Source organism: Crinia signifera, chromosome 6, assembly GCF_055691185.1.
Source record: "Crinia signifera chromosome 6, ASM5569118v1, whole genome shotgun sequence".
NCBI classification, from domain to species: Eukaryota; Metazoa; Chordata; class Amphibia; order Anura; family Myobatrachidae; genus Crinia; species Crinia signifera.
This window is the reverse complement of record NC_139222.1, coordinates 13,786,832-13,811,863: the sequence shown is the minus strand read 5'-3', so window position 1 is coordinate 13,811,863 and position 25,032 is coordinate 13,786,832. Positions and strand designations below refer to the sequence as shown.

At 52.0% G+C, this 25,032-nt stretch overlaps 2 protein-coding genes across 2 annotated transcripts in view; one reads left to right on the top strand and one right to left on the bottom strand.

Moving 5' to 3' along the window:
- The window catches only part of LOC146010114 (uncharacterized), a 47,752-nt gene extending 46,090 nt beyond the window's left edge, over positions 1-1,662 (bottom strand). Inside the window, exons 1-2 of the mRNA XM_083151036.1 lie at positions 1,526-1,662; positions 821-1,010 (exon numbers count right to left, since the gene is read on the bottom strand). The gene's annotated coding sequence lies outside the window, so the exon portion shown is untranslated. The remainder of the gene's footprint in view (positions 1-820; positions 1,011-1,525) is intronic.
- An 8-nt stretch (positions 1,663-1,670) lies between these two features.
- Positions 1,671-24,138, top strand: LOC146010090 (uncharacterized). The gene is made up of 10 exons (XM_083150992.1): positions 1,671-1,818; positions 3,705-3,893; positions 12,377-12,452; positions 12,566-12,651; positions 12,790-12,904; positions 20,082-20,179; positions 20,330-20,441; positions 21,394-21,945; positions 23,437-23,706; positions 23,787-24,138. Exons 3-10 carry the CDS (start codon positions 12,410-12,412, stop codon positions 24,083-24,085), a joined length of 1,575 nt encoding a protein of 524 aa, XP_083007118.1. The 5' UTR covers positions 1,671-1,818; positions 3,705-3,893; positions 12,377-12,409; the 3' UTR covers positions 24,086-24,138.
- Positions 24,139-25,032: the final 894 nt, after the last annotated feature.

Here is a 25,032-nt window from a genome sequence, read left to right as displayed (position 1 = left end):
TCCGGTCACATCCCCGGTGTTACTGTATAATGTCCCATTCCCAGCAGTCACCTGTCCAGCCACATCCCCCGGTGTTACTGTATAACGTCCCATTCCCAGCAGTCACCACTCCGGTCACATCCCCGGTGTTACTGTATAATGCCTCAATCCCAGCAGTCACCTCTCCGGTCACATCCCCCGGTGTTACTGTATAATGTCCCATTCCCAGCAGTCACCTCTCCTGTCACATTCCCCGGTGTTACTGTATAATGCCCCATTCCCAGCAGTCACCTCTCCGGCCACATCCCCCCGTGTTACTGTATAACGTCCCATTCCCAGCAGTCACCTCTCTGGTCACATCCCCCGGTGTTACTGTATAATGCCCCATTCCCAGCAGTAACCTCTCCGGTCACATCCCCCGGTGTTACTGTATAATGCCCCATTCCCAGCAGTCACCTCTCTGGTCACATCCCCCGGTGTTACCGTATAACGTCCCATTCCCAGCAGTCACCTCTCCGGCCACATCCCCCGGTGTTACTGTATAACATCCCATTCCCAGCAGTCACCTCTCCGGTCACATCCCCCGGTGTTACTGTATAACGTCCCATTCCCAGCAGTCACCTCTCCGGCCACATCCCCCCGTGTTACTGTATAACATCCCATTCCCAGCAGCCACCTCTCCGGTCACATCCTCCGGTGTTACTGTATAACGTCCAACTCCCAGCAGTCACCTCTCCGGTCACATCCCCCGGTGTTACTGTATAACGTCCCATTCCCAGCAGTCACCTCTCCGGTCACATCCCCCGGTGTTACTGTATAATGTCCCATTCCCAGCAGTCACCTCTCCGGTCAGCAGCGAGATGTTCTTGTTGGTGACTTTCAGGATCTTCTAGTCACTGTGTCTCTATGAATCAGTGAGATGGAGGCACCGGCACCACGTGGGGCTCTGGGTCCTTCTCAGTCCTCCTGGGATGGTTGCTGAGTATAACACACTCCCCAAATGTATTCCCAATCCTCACTGCTGTATAATCCTGTGTAATGAGAGAGACATAAAATAATATACTATAAATCCATGTATTTGGAATAATAGTTTTTTTTTTTTTTTTTTTATGATTTAACTGTATTAATGGGACGGTGGCATTGGATACCTCCCTATGTTATCAATGGGCAATTGCTGGCGACGCCAACTGATATGGACTGATGGATATAACCCGCAGGGCTATTTTTCAGCAGGCTCCAGCAAGAACTGAGGCCCTTATTCTAGTTCACTCTTTCTGACCAAATATTTCTTAGATGGACAAAACCATGTGCACTGCAGGTGGGGCAGATGTAAAACCCCACCCAAATCAAATTATTTCTGCACAAGTAACACCTGCCTCACCTGCAGTGCACATGGTTTTGTCCATCTAAGAAATATTTGGTCAGAAAGAGTGAACTAGAATAAGGGCCTCAGTTCCTGCTGGAGCCTGCACAAAAATAGCCCTGGATATAAGGGATATAATGGGACTTCTTGTAATAATCACAAGGAATAATAATGTATCGTTACCCGCTGACAGTCACGACCCGGGCTCCTCTCTGCTTCCTCCACGCAAACCCCGGAAACTGAAATCGGAGGCTAATAAACAAGCACAATAAAAAAAAATAGTATGGCGAAGCGTACAACCCGGAAGTCATATGGAACGCAGAAACCAGGAAGTCTGGTGGACCGCACATTCCGACAGTATGGTGGACCGCACAACCCGGAAATCTGTGGAACGCACAGGGCCCTGGAACGCACGGCCGGACGCGTGGAGCGCAAGAACTTCCGGGTGAGAGGAGGAGGAAGTATCTGGCAGGGGGGTAAGTCACTATGTTTACAAAGAGATATAATGGTAGAAAAGCGGATGACATGGATAGGAGGGGATCAGCTCTATGAGTTATCTGGGTGCAGGGTGACCCCTGTGAGATGGGCACAGACGGGCGGGGATGTAGTAATTGCGGGGCTGTGCCTCCCCCTCTTCTCCTCATGATTCTAGCCTGGCAACCTCATAATAATTACCACCCCTTGTCCCCACTCATCATGCCCAGCTACTAATGGCTGCTTTATAATAATGCTTGGTGCCCATGTAATTTACACACCTGAGTTCCTCCTGAAGTCCACTTTATAGCAGGGCTGCCTACCTGACCCTCTCCTTCAGGGAGAAAATGCTCTGTTCCTGGACTTCCCTGTTAAGGTGCGTACACACTGGGCAATATGTCACTGGCAATCATATTGCTCAGTGTCCCGTTTTCATCTGCGACCAGATGAAAATGTCACACTGCCGGGGGAAGTCGCTGTTTGGAGGAGCATGCTCCTCCGACCAACCACCATTCAGGGGCTGAAAACGGGGGGGGGGGGGGCGCACCCGGCGATTTATCGCTGGTGCACACTCCAATTGCTGCCAATATGGTCGCTCAGCTTCAAGTGTACCGTGTGTACACAGCTATAATGTATGATTGCCAGCACCTGTGGGGAGCTAGGTAATTGAAAAGAAAGGCGTCACCACAGGTGATGGCAATCATACATTACCAGGAACATAGCATTTTCTCCCTGAAGGAGAGGGTCAGGTAGGCAACCATGATATAGCCACCCCTCAACTTCCACATTCTCACCTTTCAAACTTTGCATGGCCACCACATAGCCTCTACATTCCCACCTCACAACCTCAATATGGCCACCACATAGCCTCTACATTCCCACCTCACAACTTCCATATAGCCGCCACATTCCCATCTTGCACCCTTCTTATGGCCACCACACAGTCTCCCCATTTCCACCTCACAACCTCCATATGGCCACCACACAGCCTCCACATTCTCACTTCACAGCCTCCATATCGCAACCACACAACCTCAACATTCCCACCTCACACCCTCCATATGGCCACCACATTCCCACCACACAGCCTCCACATTCCTTCCTCGCAACCTCCACATTCCTACCACACAACCTCCATATGACCACCACACAACCTCCACATTCCCACTTCACATCCTACATATGGCCTCCACACAGCATCCACATTCCCACCTCACATCCTACATATGGCCTCCACACAGCATCCACATTCCCACCTCACATCCTACATATGGCCTCCACATTCCCACCTCACATCCTACATATGGCCTCCACATTCCCACCTCACATCCTACATATGGCCACCACATTCCCACCTCACACCCTCCATATTGCTACCACATAGCCTCCACATTCCCACCTCACAACCTCCATATGGCCACCACATTCCCACCTCAGAACCTCCTTATGGCCACCACATAGCCTCCACATTCCAACCCCACAACCTTCACATAGCCTCCACAGTCCCGCCACATAGCGCAATGTTTCTTTATTTTTTTGTAATCTGAGAATAACCTGTAGTATATCTAGGCCAATGTTCTACTGACATCCTTTATATAGATATCATGGGGAGAAATTTACTAAGATGGGACTTCTGTTTCACATGGGATGTTCCTATGGGCAACCAATCAGAATATTCTTTTTTATTTAGCACCTTCTAGAAGATAATGGATAGTATCTGATTGGTTGCCCATAGAAAAACCAACATCTTCATCAATTTTCCCCATTGTATTGTGGTTTTACTTATAAAGCAAATCCGATTTGTTTATTTTGCAGAAATAACCTTTAAATACAAAAACTAAATAAAAAAAGTGGAACTTCATTTACCTTGTACCGGATCTTCTCTCAGTACACAGGATTACACGGTAGTATTACAGAGATCCAGTGAGCATGTGACACCCAGTTGGTGTGCCTGTGTGTCAGGAGGACCCAGAGCCCCAACACGGTGCCTCCACCTCACTCACTGGCACATTAGAGCAACGGTGACCAGAAGATCCTGGGACTCGCCAACGAGATCATCCAGCTGCTGACTAGAGAGGTGACTGCTGGGTATGGGGCGTTATACAGTAACACCGGGGGATGTGACCGGAGAGGTGACTGCTGGGAATAGGACGTTTTACAGTAACACCGGGGATGTGACCGGAGAGGTGACTGCTGGGAATGGGACGTTATACAGTAACATCGGGGGATGTGACCGGAGAGGTGACTGCTGGGAATGGGACGTTATACAGTAACACCGGGGGATGTGACCGGAGAGGTGACTGCTGGGAATGGGACATTATACAGTAACACCAGGGGATGTGACCGGAGAGGTGACTGCTTGGAATGGGACGTTATACAATAACACCGGGGATGTGACCGGAGAGGTGACTGCTGGGAATGGGACATTATACAGTAACACCGGGGGATGTGACCGGAGAGGTGACTGCTGGGAATGGGACATTATACAGTAACACCAGGGGATGTGACCGGAGAGGTGACTGCTGGGAATGGGACGTTATACAATAACACCGGGGATGTGACCGGAGAGGTGACTGCTGGGAATGGGACGTTATACAGTAACATCGGGGGATGTGACCGGAGAGGTGACTGCTGGGAATGGGACATTATACAGTAACACCAGGGGATGTGACCGGAGAGGTGACTGCTGGGAATGGGACGTTATACAATAACACCGGGGATGTGACCGGAGAGGTGACTGCTGGGAATGGGACATTATACAGTAACACCGGGGGATGTGACCGGAGAGGTGACTGCTGGGAATGGGACATTATACAGTAACACCGGGGAATGTGACCGGAGAGGTGACTGCTGGGAATGGGACGTTATACAGTAACATCGGGGGATGTGACCGGAGAGGTGACTGCTGGGAATGGGACTATATAAAGTAACACTGGGGGATGTGACCGGAGAGGTGACTGCTGGGAATGGGACGTTATACAGTAACACCGGGGGGATGTGACCGGAGAGGTGACTGCTGGGAATGGGACATTATACAGTAACACCGGGGGATGTGACCGGAGAGGTGACTGCTGGGAATGGGACATTATACAGTAACACCGGGGGATGTGACCGGAGAGGTGACTGCTGGGAATGGGACATTATATAGTAACACCGGGGGATGTGACCGGAGAGGTGACTGCTGGGAATGGGACGTTATACAGTAACATCGGGGGATGTGACCGGAGAGGTGACTGCTGGGAATGAGACATTATACAGTAACACCGGGGGATGTGACCGGAGAGGTGACTGCTGGGAATGGGACGTTATACAGTAACACCAGGGATGTGACCGGAGAGGTGACTGCTGGGAATGGGGCATTATACAGTAACACCGGGGGATGTGACCGGAGAGGTGACTGCTGGGAATGGGACGTTATACAGTAACACCGGGGGATGTGACAGGAGAGGTGACTGCTGGGAATGGGACATTATACAGTAACACCGGGGGATGTGACCGGAGAGGTGACTGCTGGGAATGGGATGTTATACAGTAACACCGGGGGATGTGACCGGAGAGGTGACTGCTGGGAATGGGATGTTATACAGTAACACCGGGGGATGTGACCAGAGAGGTGACTGCTGGGAATGAGACGTTATACAGTAACACCGGGGGATGTGACCGGAGAGGTGACTGCTGGGAATGGGACGTTATACAGTAACACCGGGGGATGTGGCTGGAGAGGTGACTGCTGGGAATGGGGCGTTATACAGTAACACCGGGGGATGTGACCGGAGAGGTGACTGCTGGGAATGGGACATTATACAGTAACACCAGGGGATGTGACCGGAGAGGTGACTGCTGGGAATAGGACGTTATACAATAACACCGGGGATGTGACCGGAGAGGTGACTGCTGGGAATGGGACGTTATACAGTAACATCGGGGGATGTGACCGGAGAGGTGACTGCTGGGAATGGGACATTATACAGTAACACCAGGGGATGTGACCGGAGAGGTGACTGCTGGGAATGGGACGTTATACAATAACACCGGGGATGTGACCGGAGAGGTGACTGCTGGGAATGGGACATTATACAGTAACACCGGGGGATGTGACCGGAGAGGTGACTGCTGGGAATGGGACGATATAAAGTAACACTGGGGGATGTGACCGGAGAGGTGACTGCTGGGAATGGGACGTTATACAGTAACACCGGGGGGATGTGACCGGAGAGGTGACTGCTGGGAATGGGACATTATACAGTAACACCGGGGGATGTGACCGGAGAGGTGACTGCTGGGAATGGGACATTATACAGTAACACCGGGGGATGTGACCGGAGAGGTGACTGCTGGGAATGGGACATTATATAGTAACACTGGGGGATGTGACCGGAGAGGTGACTGCTGGGAATGGGACGTTATACAGTAACATCGGGGGATGTGACCGGAGAGGTGACTGCTGGGAATGAGACATTATACAGTAACACCGGGGGATGTGACCGGAGAGGTGACTGCTGGGAATGGGACGTTATACAGTAACACCAGGGATGTGACCGGAGAGGTGACTGCTGGGAATGGGGCATTATACAGTAACACCGGGGGATGTGACCGGAGAGGTGACTGCTGGGAATGGGACGTTATACAGTAACACCGGGGGATGTGACAGGAGAGGTGACTGCTGGGAATGGGACATTATACAGTAACACCGGGGGATGTGACCGGAGAGGTGACTGCTGGGAATGGGATGTTATACAGTAACACCGGGGGATGTGACCGGAGAGGTGACTGCTGGGAATGGGATGTTATACAGTAACACCGGGGGATGTGACCAGAGAGGTGACTGCTGGGAATGAGACATTATACAGTAACACCGGGGGATGTGACCGGAGAGGTGACTGCTGGGAATGGGACGTTATACAGTAACACCAGGGATGTGACCGGAGAGGTGACTGCTGGGAATGGGGCATTATACAGTAACACCGGGGGATGTGACCGGAGAGGTGACTGCTGGGAATGGGACGTTATACAGTAACACCGGGGGATGTGACAGGAGAGGTGACTGCTGGGAATGGGACGTTATACAATAACACCGGGGATGTGACTGGAGAGGTGACTGCTGGGAATGGGACGTTATACAGTAACATCGGGGGATGTGACCGGAGAGGTGACTGCTGGGAATGGGATGTTATACAGTAACACCGGGGGATGTGACCGGAGAGGTGACTGCTGGGAATGGGACGTTATACAGTAACACCAGGGGATGTGACCGGAGAGGTGACTGCTGGGAATGGGACGTTATACAATAACACCGGGGATGTGACCGGAGAGGTGACTGCTGGGAATGGGACGTTATACAGTAACATCGGGGGATGTGACCGGAGAGGTGACTGCTGGGAATGGGACGATATAAAGTAACACTGGGGGATGTGACCGGAGAGGTGACTGCTGGGAATGGGACGTTATACAGTAACACCGGGGGGATGTGACCGGAGAGGTGACTGCTGGGAATGGGACATTATACAGTAACACCGGGGTATGTGACAGGAGAGGTGACTGCTGGGAATGGGACGTTATACAGTAACATCGGGGGATGTGACCGGAGAGGTGACTGCTGGGAATGAGACATTATACAGTAACACCGGGGGATGTGACCGGAGAGGTGACTGCTGGGAATGGGACGTTATACAGTAACACCAGGGATGTGACCGGAGAGGTGACTGCTGGGAATGGGGCATTATACAGTAACACCGGGGGATGTGACCGGAGAGGTGACTGCTGGGAATGGGATGTTATACAGTAACACCGGGGGATGTGACCGGAGAGGTGACTGCTGGGAATGGGATGTTATACAGTAACACCGGGGGATGTGACCAGAGAGGTGACTGCTGGGAATGAGACATTATACAGTAACACCGGGGGATGTGACCGGAGAGGTGACTGCTGGGAATGGGACGTTATACAGTAACACCAGGGATGTGACCGGAGAGGTGACTGCTGGGAATGGGGCATTATACAGTAACACCGGGGGGATGTGACCGGAGAGGTGACTGCTGGGAATGGGATGTTATACAGTAACACCGGGGGATGTGACAGGAGAGGTGACTGCTGGGAATGGGACGTTATACAATAACACCGGGGATGTGACCGGAGAGGTGACTGCTGGGAATGGGACGTTATACAGTAACATCGGGGGATGTGACCGGAGAGGTGACTGCTGGGAATGGGATGTTATACAGTAACACCGGGGGATGTGACCGGAGAGGTGACTGCTGGGAATGGGACGTTATACAGTAACACCGGGGGATGTGACCGGAGAGGTGACTGCTGGGAATGGGGCGTTATACAGTAACACCGGGGGATGTGACCAGAGAGGTGACTGCTGGGAATGAGACATTATACAGTAACACCGGGGGATGTGACCGGAGAGGTGACTGCTGGGAATGGGACGTTATACAGTAACACCAGGGATGTGACCGGAGAGGTGACTGCTGGGAATGGGGCATTATACAGTAACACCGGGGGATGTGACCGGAGAGGTGACTGCTGGGAATGGGACGTTATACAGTAACACCGGGGGATGTGACAGGAGAGGTGACTGCTGGGAATGGGACATTATACAGTAACACCTGGGGATGTAACCGCTGGGAATAGGACATTATACAGTAACACTGGGGGATGTGACCGGAGAGGTGACTGCTGGGAATGGGGCGTTATACAATAACACCGGGGATGTGACCGGAGAGGTGACTGCTGGGAATGGGACATTATACAGTAACACCTGGGGATGTAACCGCTGGGAATAGGACATTATACAGTAACACCGGGGGATGTGACCAGAGAGGTGACTGCTGGGAATGGGACGTTATACAATAACACCGGGGATGTGACCGGAGAGGTGACTGCTGGGAATGGGACGTTATACAGTAACATCGGGGGATGTGACCGGAGAGGTGACTGCTGGGAATGGGACGTTATACAGTAACACCGGGGATGTGACCGGAGAGGTGACTGCTGGGAATGGGATGTTATACAGTAACACCGGGGTATGTGACCGGAGAGGTGACTGCTGGGAATGGGACGTTATACAGTAACACCGGGGGATGTGACCAGAGAGGTGACTGCTGGGAATGAGACATTATACAGTAACACCGGGGGATGTGACCGGAGAGGTGACTGCTGGGAATGGGACATTATACAGTAACACCTGGGGATGTAACCGCTGGGAATAGGACATTATACAGTAACACCGGGGATGTGACCAGAGAGGTGACTGCTGGGAATGGGACATTATACAGTAACACCGGGGATGTGACCGGAGAGGTGACTGCTGGGAATGGGATATTATACAATAACACTGGGGGATGTGACAGGAGAGGTCACTGCTGGGAATGGGACATTATACAGTAACACTGGGGGAGGTGACCGGAGAGGTGACTGCTGGGAATGGGACATTATACAGTAACACCGGGGGATGTGACCGGAGAGGTGACCGCTGGAAATGGGACATTATACAGTAACACCGGGGGATGTGACCGGAGAGGTGACCGCTGGGAATGGGACATTATACAGTAACTTCGGGGGATGTGACCGGAGAGGTGACTGCTGGGAATGGGACGTTATACAGTAACACCAGGGGATGTGACCGGAGAGGTGACTGCTGGGAATGGGACGTTATACAGTACCACCGGGGGATGAGACCGGAGAGGTGACTGCTGGGAATGGGACGTTATACAGTAACACCGGGGATGTGACCGGAGAGGTGACTGCTTGGAATGGGACGTTATACAGTAACACCGGGGGATGTGACAGGAGAGGTGACTGCTGGGAATGGGACGTTATACAGTAACACCGGGGGATGTGACAGGAGAGGTGACTGCTGGGAATGGGACGTTATACAGTAACACCGGGGGATGTGACCGGAGAGGTGACTGCTGGGAATGGGACGTTATACAGTAACACCGGGGGATGTGACCGGAGAGGTGACTGCTGGGAATGGGACGTTATACAGTAACACCGGGGGGTGTGACAGGAGAGGTGACTGCTGGGAATGGGATGTTATACAGTAACACCAGGGATGTGACCGGAGAGGTGACTGCTGGGAATGGGATGTTATACAGTAACACCGGGGGATGTGACCGGAGAGGTGACTGCTGGGAATGGGACGTTATACAGTAACACCGAGGATGTGACCGGAGAGGTGACTGCTGGGAATGGGATATTATACAGTGACCCCGGGGGATGTGACCGGAGAGGTGCCTGCTGGGAATGGGGCGTTATACAGTAACACCGGGGGATGTGACCAGAGAGGTGACTGCTGGGAATGGGGGCATTATACAGTAACACCAGGGGATGTGACCGGAGAGGTGACTGCTGGGAATGGGACGTTATACAGTAACACCGGGGGATGTGACCGGAGAGGTGACTGCTGGGAATGGGATGTTATACAGGAACACCGGGGGATGTGACCGGAGAGGTGACTGCTGGGAATGGGACGTTATACAGTAACACCGGGGGATGTGACCGGAGAGGTGACTGCTGGGAATGGGATGTTATACAGTAACACCGGGGGATGTGACCGGAGAGGTGACTGCTGGGAATGGGACGTTATACAGTAACACCGAGGATGTGACCGGAGAGGTGACTGCTGGGAATGGGATATTATACAGTGACCCCGGGGGATGTGACCGGAGAGGTGCCTGCTGGGAATGGGGCGTTATACAGTAACACCGGGGGATGTGACCAGAGAGGTGACTGCTGGGAATGGGGGCATTATACAGTAACACCAGGGGATGTGACCGGAGAGGTGACTGCTGGGAATGGGACGTTATACAGTAACACCGGGGGATGTGACCGGAGAGGTGACTGCTGGGAATGGGATGTTATACAGGAACACCGGGGGATGTGACCGGAGAGGTGACTGCTGGGAATGGGACGTTATACAGTAACACCGGGGGATGTGACCGGAGAGGTGACTGCTGGGAATGGGGCGTTATACAGTAACACCGGGGGATGTGACCAGAGAGGTGACTGCTGGGAATGGGACGTTATACAGTAACACCGGGGCATGTGACCGGAGAGGTGACTGCTGGGAATGGGACGTTATACAGTAACACCGGGGGATGTGACCGGAGAGGTGACTGCTGGGAATGGGATGTTATACAGGAACACCGGGGGATGTGACCGGAGAGGTGACTGCTGGGAATGGGACGTTATACAGTAACACCGGGGGATGTGACCGGAGAGGTGACTGCTGGGAATGGGGCGTTATACAGTAACACCGGGGGATGTGACCGGAGAGGTGGCTGCTGGGAATGGGACGTTATACAGTAACACCGGGGGATGTGACCAGAGAGGTGACTGCTGGGAATGGGACGTTATACAGTAACACCGGGGCATGTGACCGGAGAGGTGACTGCTGGGAATGGGACGTTATTCAGTAACACCGGGGGATGTGACCGGAGAGGTGACTGCTGGGAATGGGACGTTATACAGTAACACCGGGGGATGTGACCGGAGAGGTGACTGCTGGGAATGGGACGTTATACAGTAACACCGGGGTATGTGACCGGGGAGGTGACTGCTGGGAATGGGACGTTATACAGTAACACCGGGGGATGTGACCAGAGAGGTGACTGCTGGGAATGGGACGTTATACAGTAACACCGGGGCATGTGACCGGAGAGGTGACTGCTGGGAATGGGACGTTATACAGTAACACCGGGGGATGTGACCGGAGAGGTGACTGCTGGGAATGGGACGTTATACAGTAACACCGGGGTATGTGACCGGAGAGGTGACTGCTGGGAATGGGATGTTATACAGTAACACCGGGGGATGTGGCCGGAGAGGTGACTGCTGGGAATGGGACGTTATACAGTAACACCGGGGGATGTGACAGGAGAGGTGACTGCTGGGAATGGGACGTTATACCGTAACACCGGGGGATGTGACCGGAGAGGTGACTGCTGGGAATGGAACGTTATACAGTAACACCGGGGTATGTGACCGGAGAGGTGACTGCTGGGAATGGGACGTTATATAGTAACACCGGGGGATGTGACTGGAGAGGTGACTGCTGGGAATGGGATATTATACAGTAACACCAGGGGATGTGACCGGAGAGGTGACTGCTGGGAATGGGACATTATACAGTAACACGGGGGGATGTGACCGGAGAGGTGACTGCTGGGAATGGGACATTATACAGTAACACCGGGGGATGTGACCGGAGAGGTGACTGCTGGGAATGGGGCATTATACAGTAACACCGGGGGATGTGACCGGAGAGGTGACTGCTGGGAATGGGATGTTATACAGTAACACCGGGGGATGTGACAGGAGAGGTGACTGCTGGGAATGGGACGTTATACAATAACACCGGGGATGTGACCGGAGAGGTGACTGCTGGGAATGGGACGTTATACAGTAACACCGGGGGATGTGACCGGAGAGGTGACTGCTGGGAATGGGACATTATACAGTAACACCGGGGATGTATCTGGGTGATGACTGTAACATTGTGTGTGTCAGGTTCCTATAAGGTGTCAGGATGTCACTGTCTGTCTCTCCATGCAGAAGGAGAAGTATATAGAAGATAAGGGTCTGTACATGGACATGCTGGTGAAGAATCACCGGACCCTTACATCACTAGGTAAGAGACAACATTTATTTCTTGTTAAATGAGAGAGTAATTTTGAAGATCTGCTAGGTACACTCATCATCTGATATCTATATATGTCCTCAGTCACTGTGTGTCTCCTACAGATGGGCCCAATGACAAAAATACCCCAGAGAGATGTCCCCATCCTCTGTATTCCCAGGATAATCACAGGACCCAACAGGAGTATCAGGTAGATGACAGTTTCTCCAAATATCAAAGATACCAAATGTACAGCAGCTGTCTCTGACACAATTACACTGTCATTGATAGTCTCAATTAAATATAATTGTTAATGTATTGAAGTGTTCATTTATTTGTTGTGTGTCAGGGTGAATATCTGAATGATTTTAAAGTAGAAGTAATAGAGGAAGATGAAGATGAATCATATGTGATGGGTGACCAGCAGTGTAAGGATGACGAAATCCCTACGGATCTCAGCACAGGTGAGTAATAATCACCTATTACAGAGAGCCACATATTCTCCTTGTTCTGTCACTACAGCGGCCTCTTATCCCGCACCCTCCTCTGTCACTACAGCGGCCTCTTATCCTGCACCCTCCTCTGTCACTACAGCGGCCTCTTATCCTGCACCCTCCTCTGTCACTGCAGCAGCCTCTTATCCTGCACCCTCCTCTGTCACTACAGCGGCCTCTTATCCCGCACCCTCCTCTGTCACTACAGCAGCCTCTTATCCCGCACCCTCCTCTGTCACTACAGCGCCCTCTTATCCTGCACCCCCCTCTGTCACTACAGCAGCCTCTTATCCCGCACCCTCCTCTGTCACTACAGCGGCCTCTTATCCCGCACCCTCCTCTGTCACTACAGCGGCCTCTTATCCCGCACCCTCCTCTGTCACTACAGCGGCCTCTTATCCCGCACCCTCCTCTGTCACTACAGCGGCCTCTTATCCCGCACCCTCCTCTGTCACTACTGCAGCCTCTTATCCTGCACCCTCCTCTGTCACTACAGCAGCCTCTTATCCCGCACCCTCCTCTGTCACTACAGCGGCCTCTTATCCCGCACCCTCCTCTGTCACTACAGCGGCCTCTTATCCCGCACCCTCCTCTGTCACTACAGCGGCCTCTTATCCCGCACCCTCCTCTGTCACTACAGCGGCCTCTTATCCCGCACCCTCCTCTGTCACTACAGCGGCCTCTTATCCCGCACCCTCCTCTGTCACTACAGCGGCCTCTTATCCCGCACCCTCCTCTGTCACTACAGCGGCCTCTTATCCTGCACCCTCCTCTGTCACTACAGCAGCCTCTTATCCTGCACCCTCCTCTGTCACTACTGCAGCCTCTTATCCTGCACCCTCCTCTGTCACTACAGCAGCCTCTTATCCCGCACCCTCCTCTGTCACTACAGCGGCCTCTTATCCCACACCCTCCTGTCACTACAGCGGCCTCTTATCCTGCACCCTCCTCTGTCAGTACAGCAGCCTCTTATCCCGCACCCTCCTCTTTCACTACAGCAGCCTCTTATCCCGCACCCTCCTCTGTCACTACAGCAGCCTCTTATCCCGCACCCTCCTCTGTCACTACAGCGTCCTCTTATCCTGCACCCTTCTCTGTCACTACAGCGGCCTCTTATCCCGCACCCTCCTCTGTCACTACAGCAGCCTCTTATCCTGCACCCTCCTCTGTCACTACAGCAGCCTCTTATCCTACACCCTCCTCTGTCACTACAGCAGCCTCTTATCCCGCACCCTCCTCTGTCACTACAGCAGCCTCTTATCCCGCACCCTCCTCTGTCACTACAGCGGCCTCTTATCCTGCACCCTCCTCTGTCACTACAGCAGCCTCTTATCCTACACCCTCCTCTGTCAGTACAGCAGCCTCTTATCCTGCACCCTCCTCTGTCACTACAGCAGCCTCTTATCCCACACCCTCCTGTCACTACAGCGGCCTCTTATCCTGCACCCTCCTCTGTCACTACAGCGGCCTCTTATCCCGCACCCTCCTCTGTCACTACAGCAGCCTCTTATCCTGCACCCTCCTCTGTCACTACAGCGGCCTCTTATCCCACACCCTCCTCTGTCACTACAGCGGCCTCTTATCCTGCACCCTCCTCTGTCACTACAGCAGCCTCTTATCCTGCACCCTCCTCTGTCACTACAGCAGCCTCTTATCCCGCACCCTCCTCTGTCACTACAGCAGCCTCTTATCCCGCACCCTCCTTTGTCACTACAGCAGCCTCTTATCCAGCACCCCCCCCTGTCACTACAGCGGCCTCTTATCCTATACCCTCCTCTGTCACTACAGCAGCCTCTTATCCTGCACCCTTCTCTGTCACTACAGCGGCCTCTTATCCCGCACCCTCCTGTCACTACAGCGGCCTCTTATCCTGCACCCTCCTCTGTCACTACAGCGGCCTCTTATCCTGCACCCTCCTCTGTCACTAAATCAGCCTCTTATCCTACACCCTCCTCTGTCACTACAGCGGCCTCTTATCCCACACCCTCCTCTTATCCTGCACCCTCCTCATTCACTACTGTGGCCTCTGATCCTGCACCCTCCTCTGTCACTACAGCAGCTTCTTATCCTACACCCTCCTCTGTCACTACAGCAGCCTCTTATCCTGCACCCCCCTCTGTCACTACAGCGGCCTCTTATCCCGCACCCTCCTCTGTCACTACAGCGGCCTCTTATCCTGCACCCTCCTCTGTCACTACAGCAGCTTCTTATCCTACACCCTCCTCTGTCACTACAGCAGCCTCTTATCCTGCACCCCCCTCTGTCACTACAGCGGCCTCTTATCCTATACCCTCCTCTGTCACTACAGCGGCCTCTTATCCTGCACCCTCCTCTGTCACTACAGCGGCCTCTTATCCTGCACCCTCCTCTGTCACTACAGCAGCCTCTTATCCTACACCCTCCTCTGTCAGTACAGCAGCCTCTTATCCTGCACCCTCCTCTGTCACTACAGCAGCCTCTTATCCCACACCCTCCTGTCACTACAGCGGCCTCTTATCCTGCACCCTCCTCTGTCACTACAGCGGCCTCTTATCCCGCACCCTCCTCTGTCACTACAGCAGCCTCTTATCCTGCACCCTCCTCTGTCACTACAGCGGCCTCTTATCCCACACCCTCCTCTGTCACTACAGCGGCCTCTTATCCTGCACCCTCCTCTGTCACTACAGCAGCCTCTTATCCTGCACCCTCCTCTGTCACTACAGCAGCCTCTTATCCCGCACCCTCCTCTGTCACTACAGCAGCCTCTTATCCCGCACCCTCCTTTGTCACTACAGCAGCCTCTTATCCAGCACCCCCCCCTGTCACTACAGCGGCCTCTTATCCTATACCCTCCTCTGTCACTACAGCAGCCTCTTATCCTGCACCCTTCTCTGTCACTACAGCGGCCTCTTATCCCGCACCCTCCTGTCACTACAGCGGCCTCTTATCCTGCACCCTCCTCTGTCACTACAGCGGCCTCTTATCCTGCACCCTCCTCTGTCACTAAATCAGCCTCTTATCCTACACCCTCCTCTGTCACTACAGCGGCCTCTTATCCCACACCCTCCTCTTATCCTGCACCCTCCTCATTCACTACTGTGGCCTCTGATCCTGCACCCTCCTCTGTCACTACAGCAGCTTCTTATCCTACACCCTCCTCTGTCACTACAGCAGCCTCTTATCCTGCACCCCCCTCTGTCACTACAGCGGCCTCTTATCCCGCACCCTCCTCTGTCACTACAGCGGCCTCTTATCCTGCACCCTCCTCTGTCACTACAGCAGCTTCTTATCCTACACCCTCCTCTGTCACTACAGCAGCCTCTTATCCTGCACCCCCCTCTGTCACTACAGCGGCCTCTTATCCTATACCCTCCTCTGTCACTACAGCGGCCTCTTATCCTGCACCCTCCTCTGTCACTACAGCAGCCTCTTATCCCGCACCCTCCTCTGTCACTACAGCAGCTTCTTATCCTACACCCTCCTCTGTCACTACATCAGCCTCTTATCCTGCACCCCCCTCTGTCACTACAGCGGCCTCTTATCCTGCACCCTCCTCTGTCACTACAGCAGCCTCTTATCCCGCACCCTCCTCTGTCACTACAGCGGCCTCTTATCCTGCACCCTCCTCTGTCACTACAGCAGCCTCTTATCCTGCACCCCCCTCTGTCACTACAGCGGCCTCTTATCCTATACCCTCCTCTGTCACTACAGCAGCCTCTTATCCCGCACCCTCCTCTGTCACTACAGCAGACTCTTATCCCGCACCTTCCTCTGTCACTACAGCGGCCTCTTATCCCGCACCCTCCTCTGTCACTACAGCAGCCTCTTATCCCGCACCCTTCTCTGTCACTACAGCAGCCTCTTATCCTGCACCCTCCTCTGTCACTACAGCATCCTCTTATCCCGCACCCTCCTCTGTCACTACAGCGGCCTCTTATCCCGCACCCTCCTCTGTCACTACAGCGGCCTCTTATCCTGCACCCTCCTCTGTTACTACAGCGGCCTCTTATCCTGCACCCTCCTCTGTCACTACAGCATCCTCTTATCCCGCACCCTCCTCTGTCACTACAGCGGCCTCTTATCCTGCACCCTCCTCTGTTACTACAGCGGCCTCTTATCCTGCACCCTCCTCTGTCACTACAGCAGCCTCTTATCCCGCACCCTCCTCTGTCACTACAGCGGCCTCTTATCCTGTACCCTCCTCTGTCACTACAGCAGCCTCTTATCCCGCACCATCCTCTGTCACTACAGCGTCCTCTTTTCCCGCACCCTCCTCTGTCACTACAGCGGCCTCTTATCCTGCACCCTCCTCCGTCACTACAGCATCCTCTTATCCCGCACCCTCCTCTGTCACTACAGCAGCCTTTTATCCCGCACCCTCCTCTGTCACTACAGCGGCCTCTTATCCTGTACCCTCCTCTGTCACTACAGCAGCCTCTTATCCCGCACCCTCCTCTGTCACTACAGCGGCCTCTTATCCTGCACCCTCCTCTGTCACTACAGCAGCCTCTTATCCTGCACCCTCCTCTGTCACTACAGCGGCCTCTTATCCTGCACCCTCCTCTGTCACTACAGCGGCCTCTTATCCTGCACCCTCCTCTGTCACTACAGCGGCCTCTTATCCCACACCCTCCTCTGTCACTACAGCAGCCACTTATCCTGTACCCTCATGTCACTACAGCAGCCTCTTATCCCGCACCAGCGGCGTAACTACATTTTGGGCGCCCCCCCCCCCCCGCGCCGTTAAAGGGAGGGCGCCCAGCCACTCACCCGCCCCTCCGCCCGCCGCACTAACCCCCGCAGTCTTACCTAGGTTCAGTACGCGCTGATCCCGGCTCCCTTCTTCTGCTATGAGGACCACCGCAAAATGTCCGCCCCCATACAGCAGACAGTTTCAGAGAACTTTGTGCTATATGGGGGCGACCATTTTGTGGTGGTCCTCAGCAGAAGAAGGGAGCCGGGACCAGTGCATACTGATTACTGAACACAGGTAAAGACTGAGGATGGGGGGGTTTGCGGGGGTTGGTGCGGCGGGCGGCGGGGTGTAACGTAACTATAGCACTGCAGCGCCCGCACATGCATAGCGCCCCCCCCGCGGTCGCGGGGGCTGCGGTGCTATAGTTACGCCACTGTCCCGCACCCTCCTCTGTCACTACAGCAGCCTCTTATCCCGCACCCTCCTCTGTCACTACAGCAGCCTCTTATCCCGCACCCTCCTCTGTCACTACAGCAGGCTCTTATCCTACACCCTCCTCTGTCACTACAGCAGCCTCTTATCCCGCACCCTCCTCTGTCACTACAGCAGCCTCTTATCCTGCACTCTCCTCTGTCACTACAGCGGCCTCTTATCCCGCACCCTCCTCTGTCACTACAGCAGCCTCTTATCCCGCACCTTCCTCTGTCACTACAGCGGCCTTTTATCCTGCACCCTCCTCTTATCCTGCACCCTCCTCTGTCACAACAGTGGCCTCTGATCCCGCACCCTCCTCTGTCACTACAGCAGCCTCTTATCCCGCACCTTCCTCTGTCACTACAGCAGCCTCTTATCCCGCACCTTCCTCTGTCACTACAGCGGCCTCTTATCCCGCATCCTCCTCTGTCACTACAGCATCCTCTTATCCCGCACCCTCCTCTGTCATTACAGCAGCTTCTTATCCTACACCCTCCTCTGTCACTACAGCAGCCTCTTATCCCGCACCCTCCTCTGTCACTACAGAAGCCTCTTATCCCGCACCCTCCTCTGTCACTACAGCAGCCTCTTATCTTGCTCCCTCCTCTGTCACTACAGCGGCCTCTTATCCTACACCCTCCTCTGTCAGTACAGACTAATGAGGGGAATGTATCTGCCGAGTGGGGGACTCCGGAGAAGTCAGCCCCTATTATACTCCTGCTCTCCCTCACATCATGTCACTGTGTGTTACCAGCCCAGAGGTCTGACCAGTCTCCTCCCTACACTCCCTGGTGTATCTCATATATCAGGAGCCATCAGCCCCTATTATACTCCTGCTCTCCCCCTCACATCATGTCACTGTGTGTTACTAGCCCAGAGATCTGACCAGTCTCCTCCCCACACCCTCTGGTGTATCTCATACATCAGGAGCCATCAGCCCCTATTATACTCCTGCTCTCCCCCTCACATCATGTCACTGTGTGTTACCAGCCCAGAGATCTGACCAGTCTCCTCCCTGCACTCTCTGGTGTATCTCATACATCAGGAGCCATCAGCCCCTATTATACTCCTGCTCTCCCCCTCACATCATGTCACTGTGTGTTACCTGTCCAGAGATCTGACTAGTCTCCTCCCCACACTCTCTGGTGTATCTCATACATCAGGAGCTATCAGCCCCTATTATACTCCTGCTCTCCCCTCACATCATGTCACTGTGTGTTACCAGCCCAGAGATCTGACCAGTCTCCTCCCCACACTCTCTGGTGTATCTCATACATCAGGAGCCATCAGCCCCTATTATACTCCTGCTCTCCCCCTCCCATCATGTCACTGTGTGTTACCTGCCCAGAGATCTGACCAGTCTCCTCCCCACACTCTACTACTTTTGGTTCAGGCAGTCACTGAGACACTTGGGTCACAAATTCTCATAGGCTTTATACTAGCTTCATGCTGAAGACAACATGTACGTATTAACTGGGATCTTCTAAAAGAGCATCTGTCCGCAGCTTCTCAGTAAGTGGAATGTGATTGCAATAAGTAGTCTTCCAGGAGCCCGGTACTTTTTCAGGATTGTTCCGTATCGAGTTCCCCTTTTACAAATGTTGAAGCATATACAAGATATCTGTTACTTAGACATTATAGGGGTTTTGGGGCCTATGCCCTCAGTCACTGCGTGTCTCCTACAGGTAGGCACAGTAACATAGATACCCCAGAGAGATGTCCCCGTACTCTGTATTCCCAGGATAATCACATATATACAATGTCCTCAGTCACTGTGTGTCTCCTACAGATGGGCCCAGTAACAGAGATACCCCAGAGAGATGTCCCCGTCCTCTGTATTCCCAGGATAATCACATATATACCATTTCCTCAGTCACTGTGTGTCTCCTACAGATGGGCCCAGTAACAGGAATACCCCAGAGAGATGTCCCCCGTCCTCTGTATTCCCAGGATAATCACATATATACCATGTCCTCAGTCACTGCGTGTCTCCTACAGATGGTTCCAGTAACAGAGATACCCCAGAGAGATGTCCCCGTCCTCTGTATTCCCGGGACGGTGCAGAGCGGAACCACAGGATCCCACAGGAGTACCAGGTCAGTCGGATTTAGGGTCTCACCAAATACAATTGTGACTTCTTACTATATGATTTGTAGAGTAGCTGTGTGGGTCTTATACTATGGTATTATTCTGTTTAATCTCCTGGATTGGAACCAGACATTACTATTGCATTGTGGGTTATTTAGGGAGAAGACATGACCTATTTTAAGATAGAAGATGTGGAGGGGGAAGAGGAGATGTACATGATCCGTGCCCAGCAGTATACAGAGGACGGCATGCCTACAGACGCTGGCACAAGTGAGTAATCAGCAATTATAACAGAAGGCGCAATACAGTAACACCCATGTGATCCACCTAATGGGTCCTAGGGGATCCGGATGATAATATAAACAATAAATTGGTCAACAGGTGTGGTATATTAGACCATGTCTGTGGCCTTCCAGCTGTTGTAAATCTACACATCCCAGCATGCCTTGCCATAGTTTTAGCATTCCCTAATAGCAAAACTGTGGCAGGGCATGATGGGACTTGTAGTTTCACAAGAGCTGGAGGGCCATAATTTTCCCATACATGGTCTAGGTCAATCCAAAAGGTCAACTGTACAGTAGGTGATAAGTTATATGTAATACTCAATAATTTATTATAACAAAAATGACATATTTAACCTATTTTTGTAATTTATTCTGATAGTTTTTTTTTTTATATGCTCACTGGTTTTCACTTTTTACTACAAATAATAGTTATATTTTATTATCCTATTGTCTGAGCCAAGTGCACTGATTTAAGGTACCTAGGGGGTGATTCCTTCCCTTTCCGATGGTGCGCATTAATTGGACAAAATTTAGCAAAAGTGGCTTTTGGGGCCATCATTTTTGTTTGGCCTGGCGTATCATGAGATTGGACCAATACAGGGGGGTTAGAATAGCTTTTAATGTAGGGAACTGTTGAGAGACGAGTCAAAGAATATCTTTGATATATGGCTGTACATGGCTTTTAAATTGTCCTGAAAAGTGATTGGCTGAAATGGTTCACATGGGGCACAACAGAGGACAATATGGCGTAGCTCAGGTGCCAATGAACCAAGTTGACATTTCATTTCCGTTGACATGGCTGCTCTAAGATGTGTTTAGGTTTCTTCATGGTCAAAAAAAAAGAAACCTGTACGCATTTTATTATTTATAAACCATAAGCAAAACTACATTATGTAAGCACATAAAGGAAAGAGATAAAGTAATTTTACTATTTTCAGGGAGAGACGCGACACTGCAACACAGAAGACCTCAAATGCGAAGACATCATGAAAGCCTTGCCACCCAAGCCAATGCTTCCAGGCAACCAAGCCGGTCAAGCCAAGTCATCCTCAACCACCACCCGGTTTCTTCCAGACATTCGAGCCATCTATTAGGGAAAAAAAGACGGCCTAATTTTTCTTATCAGGAGGTGGACATTCTAGTGAACAATGTGGTGGACATGCTCATGACTTCAAGCAGCAGCCTCACGTCGGCAGGCAAGCTGGCCATTTGGCAGCAAATCACACACAACGTCAACACAATGGCTCCCATAACGCGGTCCGTGGAGGAGGTGAAGAAACGGTGGCAGGACTTCAAGCGCCGCCTTAAGGAGAAACTCCGGGAGCATCACAGACAAATGAGAGTGAACAGTGGAGTGCCCATTGCCCATCTGCTGCTAACACCATTGGAGCAGAGGGCGATGGTCTGCATCCACCAAGAGCAGATTCAGGGGTTGGATGGAGGGGACATTGTGAGACCACTGTCTGCTCTGCAACACAGCATGGCTGAAGGTAATACCCTAAATGACGTAATTACGTCTTACTTTTAGGAGCATGGCCTTGTATCTTACCTTCTCCTTGCCTGCTTCAACTTACATTCCAACCATTAGCAAGGTGAGGATTAAAATAATCAACTGGTTAACGGAGTCGGAAGGTCCATAATTACATGGTCAATGGTTTCAGAAGGTTGGCAAAAGGACAATACGGAAAAAGTTGACTCATTGTCCTCTTGGTGCCTAACCCTAACCGTCTCCTTGCACAGCTTAACCCTCCCTCGCGTTTCTATCCCCTAACCTGAAAAGCATGTGCCGGCCTTTTCTGTGTCGACCACTTTTGGGTTGACCCTTTGATCCGAACGACTTTTTGACTCAATCGACCTACGTCCATATTGACCATTTAATGATTGACCTTTTGAACCTGTCAACTGTTGACCATCTGGTGTTGTCCTATTGGCTGTCTGCTGTCTATCTTCGATTCGGATACCCGTTAACCCAATAATTACCAAGTTGCACTGCAGGGGGGGGGGAGAGATGTAACGTGCAAAATTTGATTTGGGTGGGGTGTGCTCAAACTGAAATCCAAATTGCAGTGGAGGAATAATGCTGTCTAACATTTGCGGGCTGCACGCAAAAGCAGACAGTATTTACCCTGCACAGAAACAATATGAATGTAGTTTCTCGCCTTGCCTGGCAACGCAGTTTGTTCTAGACACAAAGGGACTGATTCAGAGCTGTTCCCTAGGCTGCCAATACTCGCAGCCTAAGGAACAAGTTACTTGCTTTTTTTGGGCTTTTCTTATACCGCAAATGCAGGGTCCCACCGGGACTTTGAAACGGTTTAGTCCCGGTTAGACCCTGCATGTGCGGTCTGTTCAGATCGTATCAGCGAACAGTCAATATTGCCAGATCGCTGACGTCATGTGGGGGCACGGCGGAGCGTCATCGGAAGCGGGGGAGGAGGCAGCGCTTAGTGCTGGCGCTGCTCCAAGAGCTGCCGCCTCCATAGTGTGAACGGGAAATGGTTCGCTCGCCCCGATTAACCCTGCAATGAACCGGTAAGAACCCTTCTTTTTACCCGGTTCATATTGCTGTGTTGCAAGCGGTGATCCCTTTCACATCGCACAAATCACCAGGTCGAACCGGCAAGAAACCGGCATGAACCCGGTAATTAGGTGCAATGTGAAAGGGGTATTATTAAACTGAATCAGACCTTAATGACCAATATAACTTCCGAGGACATGAATGGCTACAAGAGACACTAGCTGTAAAGGCTTTGGCTTCAGGCGCTTGTGTTCCCAGTAATATTGATAGATTATGGCCAATATATTCATATTGTAGCCTTTATCCAATGGAGGAAGGTTTAGCAGTTGACCTTAGCTGCGTCTGCAGGTGGTTTGATGTTTGTTCCCTCAAATATACTCCTGTCCTTTGAAAGCCACTTGTCCATCGCTATGCAGTAACAGTCGGATAACTTAATCTGGGTCATGTTCACTCATTTCCATAGATGTTGAGGACCAGCAACAGTCCCCGCGATCACCAAGGCTGGATCCTCACAGCCCGTCATCACCACCGCCACTTTGGCTGCCACCTCTACCGCTACCACCACTCCCAGAGTCTCCAGCCACATTGCTTGCCGATACATCCTCACGGCCTCCACAAATCCTCCAGGAGCTCCGGTCGGACAGGGCTGCGGCGCTAGAATACTATGACCGCCTCATGGAGATTCAGCGCCAACAACTGACGCTCCAGGAGAGACAAGCAGAAGCCTTGGAAGGTGAATACCCAGATATTTATTGCCCGTTTTCACGTCATTGGATGTAGTGAAATTATATTGCTGTTTTTCTGGCTTCACAGGTGTTGGGGCCAGCTTGTCGCAGTTGGCGACCGCACAGGAGAGACTGGCCTCCGCACAGGAAAGGCAAAACGTAATCATGGAAGGGATGGCGTCTGTTTTAAAAAGAATGACTGGCCTGAGTATGCCCGCGCTGTACGGCCTTGGTGGGGCATCGGCAGCAGGGGAGCCTGAGCCACAGGATCCACCGGCACCCTCACCTCCCGCAGCCTCAGCGGCTCGGCTCACCCGTAGGCAGGAGCGGCCCCAAGAGCCAGCTCCAAGGCTTGAGGGCAAGCGCCTGAAAAGAGGGAAAAAATAAAGGTCTCAAGTACTCATTTTATAATAAAATTATTATATACACACACGGGTCTTCACGTTCTTTGCAGAGGCACATGTCTGTGTTCTTTATAGAGTGTATATGTTTTCTTACAAATGTATCTTCCAGGTACCGTGGTCGACCAGATGAGGACTTGTAGGTGGTGCCTTACTACTAGATGAGCAGGACTTGCCCACCATAGTTCTATCTAACGGCAATTGTGGGCAAAAAGTCAACATGCACAAGGTCAACCCTTAAAAAAAAGTTGACACATTAAGGGTGGACATGAATTTTCCACATTGGTGTGGTGTCACTGTCAGCACCCCCAATCAGTGTACCCCCTGGATAGTGATCACAGGGTCCAGGTGTTTAGGTGTCTACACTGAAACCAAACCAATGTGAAAATCTCATATCGACCTTTTAACGCGTCAACTTTTTTCCAGTGTTGACCTTGTGCATGTTGATCTTTTGGTGTCCTCCTAGACCAGGGGTGGCCAAACCGGTCCTCAAGATCTACCAACGGTGCAGGTTTTCCAGGCAACCTGTGGATCTATAGCAGAAATGAATGCAGCAGGTTTGAAAATGTGACAGTTAGTAATGACTACAGCTGTGCACCAGCTAGGAAACCTGGGAAACGTGGACCGTTGGTAGATCTCGAGGACCGGTTTGGCCACCCCTGTCCTAGACATTGTCGGTCTAGTATACCCCACTTTACCATTCCCAACAAAAGTCCATATGGATGGAAAAGTATGAGAAAAGTTAAGAAATATTTAAAAAAATCCCCCAAAACTCATGAACCACAGTCATGTCGACCTTTTGCTTTTGTTGACCTATTGACCATATTTATGACAACCATATGGTGTGCACCTATTAACTGCCGATACCTAGACATCAGCCATCCAGATAACGGTGATTGTCATCATCATCAATTCTTATTGTTGGGTGCAATT

Excerpts from the sequence above, each read along its gene's own strand:
- LOC146010090 (XM_083150992.1), top strand. The coding sequence starts at position 12,410 with ATGGACATGCTGGTGAAGAATCACCGGACCCTTACATCACTAG. Across the intron at positions 12,453-12,565 it reads CCGGACCCTTACATCACTAG|ATGGGCCCAATGACAAAAAT; the intron begins GTAAGAGACAAC and ends TGTCTCCTACAG. Across the intron at positions 21,946-23,436 it reads GCAACACAGCATGGCTGAAG|ATGTTGAGGACCAGCAACAG; the intron begins GTAATACCCTAA and ends TCATTTCCATAG.